At 38.0% G+C, this 16,861-nt stretch overlaps 1 protein-coding gene across 4 annotated transcripts in view; it reads right to left on the reverse strand.

The window, feature by feature from the left end:
- SLC39A9 (solute carrier family 39 member 9) overlaps positions 1–16,861 on the reverse strand; it is a 43,818-nt gene that overhangs the window by 14,399 nt on the left and 12,558 nt on the right. For 2 of the 4 annotated variants that reach the window (XM_004426285.3, XM_087448326.1), the window contains exons 2-3: positions 9,415–9,523; positions 398–595 (exon numbers count right to left, since the gene is read on the reverse strand). In XM_004426285.3, coding sequence (XP_004426342.1) covers positions 398–595; positions 9,415–9,523 — 307 coding nt within the window. Of the gene's footprint in view, positions 1–397; positions 596–2,154; positions 2,306–9,414; positions 9,524–16,861 lie in introns of those variants that run through there. The other 2 variants (XM_087448324.1, XM_087448323.1) reach the window with 2 other exon arrangements.

Genomic DNA, 16,861 nt, shown 5'->3' on the forward strand with positions numbered 1-16,861 from the left:
TTTAATGTTTTGGTAACTTTATTTCATAATTGGTGTTCTCTGTAATCGTATGCATTATGCTTTACACATTTAAAAACAGTATTCCAATGAAAGGCCCCTAGGCTAACTACCTACGGGCTCCATGGCACAAAAAGGGTTAAGAACTTCTGCCCTAGACTCTCAACCAAATGCCGACAGCCTTAAGATAACCAGGGTAATAACCCAATCAACACTCCCTTGTGCCACAAGTCACAACTCACTAGGCCCCCCAACTGAATAAAATGTTCAACGGAACCTGAGACAGACAAGAGTTTCAGCGCTAAATAAGGCCATTGACATATACTGAATTATGTTATCATTTGTGACTTTCTAAACTGCAAATTTATTGTACTGCCCAAAAAGCCTTGGAACCACTTACCATCAGTAGAATGCACATGGGAGCTGCCAATCTGGTCCACCAGCAACATGAAAACAAAGCCCAGTACGAGGGAAACACCAATGTAGGCATGCAGCTGTGTGTGGTCATGGCTGTGCTCATGTTCATGGGCAACTGGTATTTCTGCTGCTTTGTCTGATGCAATCACATTCTGTGTTTCACTTGCTTGGTGATGTTTTCCTAAAGTAGAGCGAACCATAAAGAGAAAAATGTGTTTTCCCCCTTAAACATCTTCATGTAGAAGCTTCCATTCTTTTGTATCTCAAGCTCTATTCACTTTATTGCAAAGACATCCACTTCATATACTGTAATCCAGCCAATCACAAACTCCTTTAACTTAAAGTTCATGACGAAAAAATTCCCAAGTGTCTTCTGCTTTTGGCATGCGGACCTTTTAACTGCCTGTTATTCCCGAAACCTAGGAAGTGGAAGCAAATCACCAAGCAAGAAAACAGGGGATTTTAGGGGAAACAGGGGAAAACAAGCAAATTCCCAGGGGATATTATCCCCAAATCCTCCTTTCTGGCTGAGAAATTCACGCCAATCTTATCAGAAACTGCAGTAAGTTTTATTCTAATGAAAATAGGCAAATGAAGAACAGTAACAATGAAAATAATTACAAACAAATTCATTTAGTTTTACACGTAGGTTTATAGAAAAATTGCAAATAAAGAGCAAATTGAGGGTCGGCCCCGTGGCTTAGCGGTTAGGTGCGCTCGCTCTGCTGCTGGCGGCCCAGGTTCGGATCCCGGGCGCGCACCGAGGAACCGCTTCTCCGGCCATGCTGAGGCCGTGTCCCACATACAGCAACTAGAAGGATGTGCAGCTATGACACACAACTATCTACTGGGGCTTTGGGGGGGAAATAAATAAATAAGTAAAATTAAAAAAAAAAAAGAGCAAATTGAGTATAAAATTTTTAGCTTTAAAAAATACCAGGCGGCAATCACTAATTAGAAGCCAAAAAGGCAGCGCAGTTTAAAAGAGGCACATCCTTCAGTCTAAATTCAGTTCTAAAAATATCATGACTGTTGGGAGACTCTGAATAACAGTAAATGATACCTGGCCAGGTAATACTACTAGTCTATATTTTACATATCTGACACTCAAAGCATAAATGCTTCAAGGCCATAATTCTTTTTTTTTTTTTTTGTGAGGAGGATCAGCCCTCAGCTACATCTGTGCTAATCCTCCTCTTTTTGCTGAGGAAGACTGGCTCTGAGCTAACATCTATTACCAATCCTCCTCCTTTTTTCTCCCCTAAAGCCCCAGTAGATAGTTGTATGTCATAGTTGCACACCCTTCTAGTTGCTGTATGTGGGATGCGGCCTCAGCATGGCCGGAGAAGTGGTGCGTCGGTGTGCACCCGGGATCCAAACCCAGGCCGCCAGTAGCAGAGCATGCGCACTCAACTGCTAAGCCACGGGGCCGGCCCTAGGCCATAATTCTTATCTTTGCTGTGTTTCATGAATAGAGGCTAACATACTAGACATTTAATGTTTATAATTAAACATTTTTTTTAACCTTTGACCAAAGAAATTGCACAAGCCTGTTGTAATATTTTAGACTCTGCCTTAATTTTTTGAAAGTCATTTTTGAGGGGCAGAAAGCACATGTCATCTGAAGATAATAAAAACTCATATATTTTTCTAATTCTTGACAGATTTTTTTGTTTTCATAGCTTTTTTTTTCTAACCTACTTTTAATGTGGTAAAATATACATAACAAAATTCACTTACCATTTTAACCATTTTTAAGTGTACAGTTCTGTGGCATTAAGTACATTCACATTGTTCTGCAACCATCACCATCGTTCATCTCCAGAACTTTTCATCATCCCAAAGGAATTTTTTCATCTGAAGATTTTTTCTAATAGTGATTTCCTTTACTTGTTTTTTAGTTAAATGTCTAAATCTCTCTTTTTAAAAAAGAAAAATCAACTTTATTGAGGTATAATTTACATAAAATAAAACACAACGAGTTTTCACAAATGTAAAAACTCTAGTAACTACTACCAAGGTCGAGATATAGAATATTTAAATATCCCAGAAAAGTTCTCCTGTGTTTCTCTGAAGTCAATACATCACTCCCGGTCCCAGGCAGGCACTCGTGCTTTTTGTCCCCAGAGACTTTTCCCTGTTCTAGGATTTCACATAAACGGAATCACACAATATGTACTCTTCTGTGTCAGGCTTCTTTTGCTCAGCACAATGTTTTGAAATCTAATGCTTTGTGTGTATCAGTAGTTTGTTCCTCTTTTTGCTGAGTGGTGTTCCACTGTATGGACACGAGTGGTGTTCCACTGTATGGACACGTTACAATTTGTTTATCCTTTTACCTGGTGATGGACATTTGCGTTATTTCCAATTTTGGTCTACTATAAATAAAGCTGCTGTGAGCATTCAGGTACAAGTCTTTCTGTGGATAACATTTTCTTTTCCCTGGGGTAAATACCTAGGATCAGAATTGATGGGTTGTGTGTATGTCTAACTTTATAAAAAACTGTCAAACTGTTTTCCAAAGTGGTTGTACCATTTTACATATCCAACAGCAATGTATGAGAGTACTAGTTGCTCCATACCATTTGATATTTGTGAGGCTTTTAAATTTTAACCATTTTTACATACATGATCATGTCATCTGCAAACAGATAGTTTTACTTCTTTCCAATCTTTATGCCTTTTCTTTCTTTTTCTGGCCTTATTGCAGGCTAGAAGCTGCCTAGCACCCCAAGGATAACGTTAAATATAAGAGGCTGAGAGGAGACAGCATTGCTTTGTTCCCAATGTTAGGCATCTTATCCGCAGGTTTTTCAAATATGCCCTTTCTCAGTAAGGAAGTTTCTTTCCTAGTTTGCTGATAATTTTTTAATGAATGGGAGTTTAATTTTGTCAAATGCTTTTCTGTACCTGTTAAGGATGATCAAATGGTTTTTCTACTTTATTTGATTAATATAATAAATTAAACTGGTTTTTGGATATTAATCCAACCCCTGTTTTGCATTCCTGGGATAAACTTCATTTGGTCAAAATGTATTATCCTTTCTACATATTGCTGGATTCAATTTGCTAATATTTGGTAAAGGACTGCTGCATCTATATTCATGAGGGATATCTGCCTGTAACTTTTTTCTCATAATATCTCTGAGTTACACTGGCATCTTAAAATGAGATGGAGTACTTCTCTAAGAGATAAGATATCCTTCAGCAAATAAATGTTCACTTTTTAAATTTAAACAAGGTCTATGAATATCAGTAGTTATTCTGATGTTAATGTTAAGCAGCTTTTGAAATTGCTGAAATGAGATTTACGACAATGTGTTTAAACTTTTAAAAGCATGACTCATAGCAAAAAATAAATTTTATATCATGATCTAGTAAACACATATATATATGAAAAACTAAAAAAACTTTCACAAAATAGTACTTAACCTTACAATGGTTACAATGCACTCTTCTATTTGTCTATCTCTTTTTCTGTCTTTGTTCCTCCCTCTTTTTAAAATGCTGATCACAAGTCTAACTTACTAAATTTATTTCAAGACCCACTGAGTTGCTACTACCTTCAGTTTGACAGCACTAGTGGAGGTATAGAGAGACTCAGAGGACAAAATAGATGATTTTGGAACAAGGGGCATATTCTGGAAATTAGAAGTCTAGGCTGCAGTGGTCAACTAAAGACAGGTGAATGCGAGACAGGTCAGGAGAAAAAAGTGGGCAAGTTGTATGTGCCCACCCGGTCCCTTACACAAGCAAAATTGTCAGCAGTAAGGATTTTAAGTCAAAGAATTGATTGAAAGCTCAGAGATGAAACATAATTAAATTTAAGAGAGAAGCAATCTAAGAATCTTGAATCAGTAATGTTGGACAATTAAAATGTAACCTCATGCTAACATAAGTGTGTTTAGTTTGTGAAAAATCATTGAGCTATACACTGCCAATATGTGTGCTTTCCTGTGTGTATGACATATACTTTTTTGTATGCAATATTTCAATAAAAATCAATAAACTTCAAATGCAGTACTCTGATGTGCAATACTGAAATGGTAGAACTCATCATTTTTCAAGTAGGTCGTCTTTGTGCGCTGGAGAATAGTTTAGCATGGCCTTAAGAATGTGAAATAAATGAAGTAAAACACATGATTTTCTCTAAAGATAAGGCAATTTCGGGTATGCTTCCATTTTAATATATAAAACCACGATTTAATCTTTCACATTTATAGATGTTAAGAAGCTACCTATGTGAAATAAATCACAGAATTTAGGTAGCTACAATATTCAATGCTATTTATAAAGATGCTATTGGAGAGGATTTGAATGATTACCTTTTAACGAGCCATCCACTTAACACTTAACAAACTGAGCTCCCATACCTGTCTCTGCCTACACTGCATGAATTAATGAATGCATGGGCCTTCCATGCTGCTTCTCCTGGCTAACACTTTGTCCTTCAAGACTCAGCTCATAAGTCCCCTCCTCCTTGAGATTTGCTGTGTCCTCCTCCCCTCACGTATACATAGCACACTGGATATTTCTCTATCATAGGTCTTATCTTACTATATCATAATTCAGACATCAGCAAACTACAATACAAGGGCTGGTGCCTGCTTTTGTAAATAAAAGCTGCATTGGAACACGGCCATGCTCATTTGTTCACAGATTGTCTATGGCTGCTTTTATGCTACGACAGCAGAGTTGAGTAATTGCAACAGAAACCATACGGCCCACAAAGCCTAAAATATTTAATCTGGCTCTTTACAGAAAAAATTTGCCAACCCCTGCTGTCATTGATTGTTAATTTGTTCCTTTTCCATTGCCTGTGAATTCTTTTTTTTTTAATTTATTTTTTTGTGAGGAGGACTAGCCCTAAGTTAACATCCGATGCCAATCCTCCCCTTTTTTTCTTGAGGAAGACTGGCCCTGGGCTAACATCCGTGCCCATCTTCCTCTACTTTATATGGGACGCCGCCACAGCATGGCTCGACAAGCAGTGCGTCGGTGCGCGCCCGGGATCCGAACCTGTGAACCCCGGGCCGCCAAAGTGGAGCACACGCACTTAACCGCTTGCGCCACGGGGGCAGCCCTGCCTGTGAATTCTTGAAGGCAGGGGCTATATCTTAGATCTCTGAACTGCTAAAAATCAATATAAGGCCAGAAATCTAGTAAATACTCAACAGTTAGATACTGAAGGCAAAAAATGGCCTTCATTTCTATAATTTTTTACGTAGCATTTCATTTCAGAAGTTATGGTAATTTTGGATATGACACCAGAGCACAGTTCATGAAAGAAAGAATTGATAAATTGGACTTCATCAAAATTAAAAACTACTCTGTGAAAGATACTGTTAAGAGAATAAAAAGATAAGCCATAGACTAGGAGAAAATATTTGCAGATCACACATCTGATAAAGCACTTGTATGCAGAATATATGAAGAACTCTCCAAATACAATAATAAGAACACTCAATTTAAAAAATGGGTAAAAGATCTGGTATTACCAAAGAAGACATAACAATGGCAATCAAACACAGAAAAAGATATTGGACATTATTAGCCATTAGGAAACTGCAAATTAAAACCACAATGAGATACCACTATTCACCTATTAGAATAACAAATAAAAACTAACAAAACAGACAACACAAAGTGCTGACAAGGAAGAGAAATCAACTAGAATTCTCATACACTATTGATGGGAATGCAAAACTGGACAGCCACTTTGGAAACAAGCTTGGCAATTTCTTATGAAGTTAAACACACGCTTACCTATATGACACGGCAATTCTATTTATAAACATGCAAAAGAAATAAAAACTCATGTTCACACAAAAACCTGTACACAAAATGTTTATAGTGACTATTTATAATTACCAAAACTGGAAACAACCCATATGTCTTTTTAACTGGGGAAGGAATAAACAAATTGTGGTTCATCCAAACAATGGAACACTACTCAGAATTAAATAGGTACAAACCACTGATACACAGAACAATATGATGACTCTCAAATGCAGTATACTAAGTGAAGAAGCCAGAGCCAAAGGCTACAAGATTTCATTTACATGACATTCAGAAAAGGCAAAACTATAAGGACAGATCAATGATTGCCACAGGCTGGGGTGGGGGAAAGGTTTGATTACAAAAGGGCAGTGTGAGGGAATGTTTTTGGTGTGATGGAACTGTTTTGTATTTCGATTGCAGTGGTGATAACATGACTTTGCATTTGTCAAAACTCACAGATGTGTACAATAAAAAGAGTGAGTACAAAATATATAAATGAAAATTAAAAAAAAAAAAAGTTTAAATAATAGCTTAGAGCTGGAGACTAATCCATGATGAAAGGTTAAAGAGACCCAAATGATTATTTTGAGAAAAGCAGGTTTATAAAGCCCATTGTATCTGTTTTCAAATGAGTTCACAAAATTATTTTGGCCAAAACCAAGAAAACTGAAAATTAAAGGAATACAACTCAACACGTGGTAGCTAAATTTAACCTCAAAATTATACCTGAAATATGTTATATGAAGAATATCTCAATAAAACTGTTATTAAAAAAACAAACACAGGGCTGGTCTGGTGGCCTAGTGGTTAAGTTCTCGTGGTCTGCTTCAGCAGCCCGGGATTCAACAGTTAGGATCCTGGGTGCAGACCTACACACTGCTCATCAAGCCATGCTGAGGCGGCATCCCACATAGAAGAGCTACAACTCTACAACTATGATACACAACTATGTACTGGGGCTTTGGGGAGAAAAAAAAAAAAGAAAAGAAAAAGAGGAAGACTGGGAACAGATGCTAGTGCAGGGCCCATCTCCCTCAATGAAAAAAAAAAAAACAAAACTATACCTGAAGCACTTCTTTCCTCTACCTCAGTGTTTCCCAAACTTGTCTAATAAGAATCATTAGACAACTTGTTAAAAATAGATAATCCCAGGCCCCTTCCCTGGAGATTTTGATTCTGTAGTCTAGGTTGGGAGCCAGAAAACTATACTTTTTTTTTTTTTTTTTTTTTGGTGAGGAAGATTAGCCCTGAGCTAACATCTGTTGCCAATCCTCCTCTTTTTGCTGAGGAAGATTGGCTCTGAGCTAACGTCTGTGCCCATCTTCCTCTATTTTGTATGTGGGACGCCGCCACAGCATGGCTTGATGAGGGGTGCCTATGTCTGTACCCAGGATTCGAACTTGCAAACCCTGGGCCGCTGAAGCGGAGCATGCAAACTTAACCACTATGCCACGAGGCCGGCCCCCAGAAAACTATACTTTTAAAATGTACCCCTCCCTTAATGAACTTTTATCAGACAAGTTTAGAAAATAACTGCTACCCATAGTTCTTTCTTAGCTATAAAGCCTAGAAATTTTTTTTTTTGCTGAGGAAGATTCACCCTGAGCTAGCATCTGTGCCAATCTTCCTCTATTTCGTATGTGGGTCACCGCCACAGCATGGCGGTTGACAGGTGGTGTGGTTCCAGGCCCGGACACCGAACCTGGGCTGTTGAGGCAGAGTACACTAAACTTGACCACTAGGCCACGGAGCTGGCCCATGAGAAAAAATTTTAACTGTCTATTTAGTCATGGTGTGAATATTTTCTAGTATATCAAGATAGTGATCTCTACAGTGGAATAATCATACCTGGAAAAATTCAAGACAATCCACTGAGATCTGAAAGAAAATACTGACCTATACTTTAAATCTCATAATCCAAAATTTTCTATTTTAGGAGTGTGTTTTATAATGTACACAGTAAATCAGTGCAATAGTACATATATATCTTTTTTTCCCAATAGGATGTGTGATCAAAAAAGAGTGGAAACTATTGCTTTAAGGCTCCTGATTTATTATTTTTTCCCCTTAAAGTTGACCAATTCTCAGCCTCTGTCCTATTTTGCAATAAGACCCCTACAATCCTTAAATATAACATCTGCCACCACTCTCTGCCTACCAAACACCATTATGCCCATATTCATGCCCCAGGCATAAGGGCATCATCACTCTGGATAAAGGATACAGTTCTTTTACTCTACGGAGATCTGAAAAGCTATTCATAGTCATGAGTCGCTTAACAACAAGCACAAGTCCTGAGAAATGCATTGTTAGGCAACTGTCATTGTGCGAACATCATAGAGTATACTTACATAAACCTACATGGTATAGCCTACTATACACCTAGGCTATATGGTACTAATCCTATAGGACCACCTCATATATGCAGTCTGTTGCTGACAGAAATGTTGTTATGCAGCACATGACTGTATTATATTGTATCTAGTAAGAAATCTGGAAGGTGCCTACCTCTTTATACTATTTGTAAAGTCCAGTAGACTCAGTATTTGAAGATTCAGCTCACCAATTTAACAGTTGTGGTTTCAATCCTTCACAGGTTATCTGTGAAGTTTCATGACAAGTAGTAATCTGATTTTGCTGAGTCACAAATTTGAATCAAGTATGCTTTCAAGCTAGTGTGAAGGATCAAATTATTTAGCAGGTGAGTGAACCAAGCTCACTGTCCAGTATTTACTCCCACACAGCTATACTGTTCTCTGCTTGTTGTTATTAGGGTCAGCAGAGACCTCTTTAATTTTTTAGTTATCCTTTACTGCAGGGGTCCTCACCAATTATTTACAAAGTTTACTAGTAAAGAGTCCTTGAATCCAAATGTATATATTTTTTCAATTAAATAACACTAAAAATATAATCACTATCATGTAGGATTTGGGAAGTTTTTGAGTGGGCATTAAAAAAGGACTATCATACAAAGACTGGAATTCACGGGTTATTGCAAATAAATCTTAAGTGGTATTCCTGAATTGGGGCATTCAATTCACAAATTGCTAAGGATGTGTTCAGTGTCAAAGATGTCAAAAAATATGTTTTAAGAACTCTTCTCTGGGTAGAATTCTATGGCAAACATAAACCGTGTTCAGAAAAAATACCACTAAGCTTGTCCTTTCAACCCTCCATGTCAACAACATGTCTCAAAGAAGGCCCTTCTCTCTCTCTCACCCTCAAGAAGATCTTCATAAAGTGCGTGTACTCCTTCAGGCACGATGACCGCCAGTGCAGTTCCACAGAGAAGGCCGGCACCCAAAACAGTCACCAGCTTTAGTCGCTCCTGGAAAGAAAACATAAGAAACTACTGAAAAAATTGATGAATGAATGGAAAAAAGTTTCTTAAGTACCTGTAATCAAGACTGTGAGCTGCTCATTTGTAAGACCAAAATCTACAAAGGCCAGTGAACACGAAAAAGGGTCAGCTTCATGAATAATGAATGCCAATTAAAAAGAGGAGATGCCATTTTTAAAGTTACCAGATTGGCAACGATGTGGGAAAACTTGTCTACTATCCACGATAGGGAGAAATGAGCACACTTTCTAAGACTGGAAGGAATGTGAACTGACCGCAATTTGGCAATTCAGATTTAAAGCCTGAAAAATGTGAATTCTTTGATCCAGCAATTTCACTTCTAGAAATTCATCCTAAGAAAGAAAGAACTATGCAAAGGTGACCACTGCACTAATTAAGAGTGCAAACCTGAAAATAACCTAAAGGTTCAAGAAAGGAGATTGGCTGAATAACCTATAATACTTCACCACAGTACCACAACACTCAGCCATTAAAAATTACGATATGGGGCCAGCCCGGTGGTGTAGTGGTTAAGTTCCCACGCTCCACTTCGGCAGCCCGGGGTTTGCAGGTTCAGATCCCGCACGCGCAGACCTATATACATTGCTTATCAAGCCATGCTGCAGCGGCGTCCCACATACAAAAAATAGAGGAAGATGGGCAGAGAAGTTAGCTCAGGGCTAGTCTTCCTCAGCAAAAAGAGGAGGATTGGCAACGGATGTTAGCTCAGGGCCAGTCTTCCTCAACAACAACAAAAAAAGCACAAAAATTACGATATACATCTATACATGGATATAGAAAGTCATGATGTATTGCTATGAGGAAAAAGCTGGTGGCAAACAATATGTATTGATAATCTCATATTTGTAATAAAAAGTATACATATAAGTAGAACAAGTATAAATTAAACATTAACAGATTTTGTACTTTATAATTTATAAACATAATATGTAATATGTAATTTATAACATAATTTATAAAACATTTAAAATTGATTTACAATGAACATGTATTACTCATACAATTTGAAAAAAAACATGTTTAGTTGAATACTAAAATGTTCTATGGGTTTTTTTTAAATGACTTTTAAGGCATGGTTGACATACAAAAAGCTGTAGACAGTTAATGTATACAACTTGATGTGTTTGGAGGTAAGTATACATCTGTGAAACTACCATCACAATTAATGCCATGAATTTGGATCTAGAGTTTTAATCCAACTTAATCCCAATTTTTTCTTTTTACCCAGATTTCTTTGAGAGAGTGCCTCCTGACACATAACATATAAAAGATTATGTTTCAAAATTTCTTGAAGCAGTGGTGTAAACCTATAGGGCTTCCTGGAGTCTTAGCAGTATGAAAAATGATCTTAAAAACCACAATGGGGTAATTATGTATTTTGCTATGAAAAAGTTTCAGTAATTTAGTGGTGTATCATGTACGTCACTTTTCTGTTTTAGTTTCCTTTATGAGGTTAGCCAAAATAACAGCGGCTGTATTACCTCTGATATTACTGATTACTACTGAACGTGTGACTACGAGGCTGGGGGAATGTGTGTATATGTATATATATGTGTCTGTATATGTATATATATACACACACACATACTGTCTCTATAGGAAATGGGTTCTTAGCTGACAGGCTGGTTGAAACCTCACCCCCTCCTTGTTTGGGAGGAAGGAAGGGATTTCTATCTCATTGTGTCTCTAATGAAAACAGGGGAACTACAGCTGCATTGTCAGCACCAACTAATACTTGCTGTACAGCAAGAGGGGAATTCCCCGCATCCCTAGCACACAGGCCAGGTTGGCCCTTCATACATTCAGGTTGGCCATTATTAGCTACTCACAAACTGAGAGTATTCTGAATGCATCCAGTGTTGAGGAACTGGCTTGGAGATAGAACTGACTCCATGTCCAAATTGGTTAACAACTCACCACCTCAACTTTTCTTCTGTAAAATAAACTATTTCTATATATCTTGTGAAGATACAGGAGGTAATAGGAGAAAGTGATTGAAGCACTTCAGAAAAATGACACCAAACAACTGGTGTTACTATTTTAATATTTAATACTGAGCTATTCTAAGAGTCTTTGTCTTTTCCAAGTTACCAAACTCACTAAAGCACTGCTAATCACAGCATTCATTTGAGACAAACCGTCAGAGCATGGAGAACACAAATGGAAAACAGCTCTATTCTATGTAAAGTGACATGGTAATTAATTAATCTTTTCATCCTTCTCTCTAATCAATTCATAAGTCGCCTTTGTTTAAAAAAAAAAAATCATGAATGTAAAGTTTTACTCCTGAAGAAGGACAAAAATAGTGGTAAAACTGAACTGGACTGAGCACACCATTTCATTTTAGGGACTTGGTTTCAGAACTCCACAATTCAAACTAGTGAACCAATTGCTAGGGAAGAAGACTGTCCTGTCAGCATTTTGACCAGGCTCTACTCTGGGAAATGGAAATGAAAGATGCCCCTGCTTTGCAAATTAAGGGGAGATGAGAAGGGGAGATGAAGGGATGTACCTAAAAGAGAAAGAGCTGACTGCCCTCAAGAATTACTTGGGTCGTAGCTCACATCATACATGAAAATTAATTCCTGATGGATTATACACCTAAATATAAAACCTAAAACCCAAAACCTTCTAGAAGAAAATGTAGTACATCTTTGCAATCTTGGTGTTGGCAAAATTTCTTAGTGAGGACACAAAAACACAAACCATAAGAGAAAAAAATTCAACATCAGAATTTAAAATGTTTGCTGATCCATTAAGAAAATGAACAGACAAGGGCCGGCCCCGCAGCTTAGCGGTTAAGTGCACGTGCCCCACTATTGGCGGCCCGGGTTCGCATCCCGGGCACGCACCCACGCACTGCTTCTCTGGCCACGCTGAGGCCGCGTCCCACGTACAGCAACTAGAAGGATGTACAGCTATGACATACAACTATCCACTGGGGCTTTGGGGGAAAAATAAATAAAATTATAAAAAAAAAAAAAAGAAAATGAACAGAGAAGCTACATACTGGAAGAAAATACCCACAACATATATATCTGTGGTGGATGCTGTGGCAACAATGTCCACATCAGCCCCCTTCAGGTCCAGGACACCTGCTCCCCCAGCAGCTGGCAGTGTTGCCTACTGATTCACAGCTGAGTCCCTCTGAGGAACTGACCTTGGGTCAAAGGGAAATGACTAACCTAAGGTTATATTCCCTCTCCCAAGGCAGTCCACACCCAACGACCAATCCACTGGCTTGTGTGGAGGAAGGTACAAAACCCGATCCCCTTGCCTCAATTCAAGACATCTCTGAAGGGCCATCCAGCTCCAGAGCCTGCTGTGGGGTAAACTGAGGCCTCTCTTGCAACTGAATTACAGTTCAACTTCTCCATCTGCTTAATCCTGCTCATTCTTTCACAGCTGTTATTCCCAACAGCACTCCTCAATAAACATTCTGTATGCAAATCTCCTTCTCAGAGTCTGTTTTCTGGGGAACCCAACCTAAGACACTGACAAAGGGCCTATATCTGAAATATAAAGAACTTCTATAACTCAATAAGAGACACATACATACAAAAAAATAAATAAAAAACGGGTAAAACATTGAACAGATACTTCATAAAAGATATATGAAAGGCCAATAAGCCCATGAAAAGGTGTTCCACATCATTTAATTAACAGGAAAATACAAATTTAAACTACAACGAGATACCTCTTTCATACCCACTAGAATAGCTAAAATTAAAAAGACTGACAAAACTAAACGATGGCAAGGATACAGAGCAACTGAAACTCACCTGCATTGCTGGTAGGAGCATAAAATGGTACAACCACATTGGAAAACTGGTAGTCAACTATAAAGTTAAACCAGAGATTCCACTTTTGGGTATTTACCAAGAGAAATGAAAATGTATGTCCACAAAAAAACTTATACAAGAATGTTCATGGAAGGTTTATCAATAATAGCCACAATCTGGATCAGAGGTCCATCAACAGGAGAATGGATAAACAAATTGTGGTACACTTATACTCAGTAACAAAAAGGAATAAACTACTGATACATACAGCAACATGAATGAATTTCAAAAAACATTATCCTGATGTCTGAATGAAAGAAGCTCACACAAAAAGAGTACGTACCGTATGAGTCCATTTATACAAAGTTTAAAAGCAGGCCAAACTAATCTATGGCAATACAAATCAGAAGAGTGGCCGCCTCTGGCAGGAAGGGTTAGTGCGGGAATGCAGCGGCAGGGGGGATTAACTGGAAAATGGCAGCAGGTTATTTTTTTAGGATGATGGAAATGTTCTAAGTCTTGACTGGGATGTGAGTTACATTTGTATACATTTGTCAAAATTCATCGAACTGTATTAAGATCTGTACCTTTTACTCCATAAAATTACATATTTATAAAAAGGTTACCTGGATAGTAATTTACTCTGCCAGGACCTCTGAAAGGATTCATTTTAGAAATATTCAGTTTTAACAAAGGTTTTTCATGGCAGCCCTTTGAAACCAGGGTCAGAGGTCTGTGTAGAATACTAAAAGGCATTTCCAAAATTCTATCTTAAATAGTCTCATCTATCATACAGATATTTCTTCAAAATCATTCATTACAATTTTATGTCAATAACTGCATGGAGAAACCAGTGGTGTTCACAATTCTGGATCAATCCACAAAATCACTAGGCATTTACAAGTGCTTTATAATATTCTACACTGCAGCCACATGAAGTACTACACTGAGACAAGTTTTAAAGGCAGGAGCAGAAGTGGTTTTTTTTTTTCCTAATTTTATTTATTTATTTATTTATTCCCCCAGAGCCCCAGTAGATAGTTGTATGTCATAGCTGCACATCCTTCTAGTTGCTGTATATGGGACACGGCCTCAGCATGGCTGGAGAAGCAGTGCGTTGGTGCGCGCCCGGGATCCGAACCCGGGCCACCAGCAGCGGAGCGCACGCACTTAACCGCTAAGCCACGGGACCGGCCCCAGAAGTGAGTTTTTGAGGCTTGTATACCACACAAAATTAAGATGCAGGTGAAGTAGCACCACTTAACACAACGGAGGGACACATACCATCCAGAATAACTTAGACATTATGGGCACTACAAACAAAAACTTCAAATCCATAAAGAAAGTAAAAAATAATTATCGTAAATGCTGCCTTTTACATTTTCAGTAATTTTTAAAAATCTAATATTTTTAGACAGTCTTGTAGCCAAGGTGAAATTACCCATAGTTTTATTCACTTATATTTAAATGGACCAAACTTCTGAATACTATCAATTGCAATAGATTTTATAAGAATTTCCCAAAGGCCCTAGCAAACTAGAAAATAGTTGAATCTCCATGTGCAGCTAATGTCATTACAAAGAAATCATGGTAAGCCTGTAAAGCACACAGTCATGAAATTATATCTCTTTGTTAATCACGTATGAACAATTAAATGTTCTCAGCTGAAGGAATATGAACAGGAGCTTGCTCCAAATTTTTAGAAAGACACACTAAAAATTTTTATTAATCTTTAGACACATACTTTAAAAAGAGGGATATTGGGGCCCACCTGGTGGTGCATTGGTTAAGTGCGCACGCTTTGGAGACCCAGGGTTCACAGGTTCGGATCCCAGGCACGCACTGATGCACTGCTTGTCGAGCCATGCTGTGGCGGTGTCCCATATAAAGTAGAGGAAGATGGGCACGGATGTTAGCCAAGGGCCAATCTTCCTCAGCAAAAAGGGGAGGATTGGCATGGGATGTTAGCTCAAGGCTGGTCTTTCTCACAAAAAAAACAGATGGATACTAGCTACCAAAGTTATCAACACAGAATCCAAGTTTAAGAACTGGAAGAAAATGTAAGAAATGATCCTCTCTCAATCTATAGATGAAGAATCAAAGGCCAAAGATGAGAAATGATTTGCCCAAGATCACACGGCTAGGCTAGTTAGTGGTAGAAGCACGATCAGATGTGACATTGCAGTCTGCTGCCCTGTACATTCCAAGACAACGTCCATCACATGACACAACACATACAATTCACTATATAAAATTTACCTCTGAAAAAAGATACCATTCAATCATACAAACTGTTTAAATAGTGTGAGTCAGCAGAATCTGTTAGCAACATCAAGAGGAAAACCAAAAGTATAATTATTTATAATTGTTCTCTATTGATAGTTTCTAAAGGTCCATGGCAAAGAGAAATAAGGACAATGGAATGAGTTTTTCATAAGGTTTTATTTCTTCAATGTTGAGAACTATTCTTTATTCTGAGATTATGTCCTACCTATTTTTTGGTCCTTCCTTTTAAGAAATAATGGTAACAACAGTTTTTATTTTTAGTGTCCTCACTTGGCAAAATTAAAAGCAGGCTATCCTGGGCCGGCCCTGTGGCTTGATGGTTAAGTGCGCGCGCTGCAATGCTGGTGGCCCGGGTTCGGATCCCGGGTGCGCATCGAGGCACCACTTCTCCGTCCATCCTGAGGCCGAGTCCCACATACAGCAACTAGAAGGATGTGCAGCTATGACATACAACTATCTACTGGGGCTTTGGAGGGAAAAAATAAAATAAATAAAATCTTTAAAAAAAAAAAAAAAAGCAGGCTATCCTGTATCAGTTCTCCCTAATTTCAGAAATATTACTGGCCTGTGAAACCCAAAAGCCTGGAAAACCCTGATCTACAGTGTAAGCGTGAGATCTGTATAAGCCATAAAAAAATAGAGAAACAAAGAATTTGAGAATTTGTAGGAAGAGATCATCAAGGTAAATCTGAGTGAATCATCTAGCTCTGTAATATTTCCTTGGAGGGAAGGCAACGTGAGCTATAATTACTGTATTATGTTTTCAGTTCATTTTGAAATTAAAGCACATTTATTCACCAAATGAAGTTAAAACATTCACTGAACACTATGTTTGCTTGTCCCTGTAACCTTCTCCCAAAACTGTAAGTTCTGTGAGGGCAGAGATTTTTGTTTTAAATTTATTGCAAGTACTGCAATATATTTATTGGTACCTATATAATTATATAGGTACTGTCCTATAAACCCCTTAGTTTATAGGACAGTACCTGGCACATAACAGATTCTCCCTAAATGTTTACTGAAAGAATGAATGAAGTGCCCAGCAATGCAAGGCCTGAGGGACTTGGTACCCACCATTATACAAATGTAGTGGAACCTCTTTAGAATACTTGTGCTGGGAAACAGGCCTAACATATTCTTTATAAATGTAACTATATCAAGAATTTTCAGTAGTTAATTGATTTGGAATTTATGCTTTGGCTCAAGGGATACTCAAGTACATCTAATAAAGAACCAT

Source organism: Ceratotherium simum, chromosome 24 (assembly GCF_057802395.1).
Source record: "Ceratotherium simum simum isolate JZ-2026a chromosome 24, ASM5780239v1, whole genome shotgun sequence".
Classification (NCBI taxonomy): Eukaryota; Metazoa; Chordata; class Mammalia; order Perissodactyla; family Rhinocerotidae; genus Ceratotherium; species Ceratotherium simum.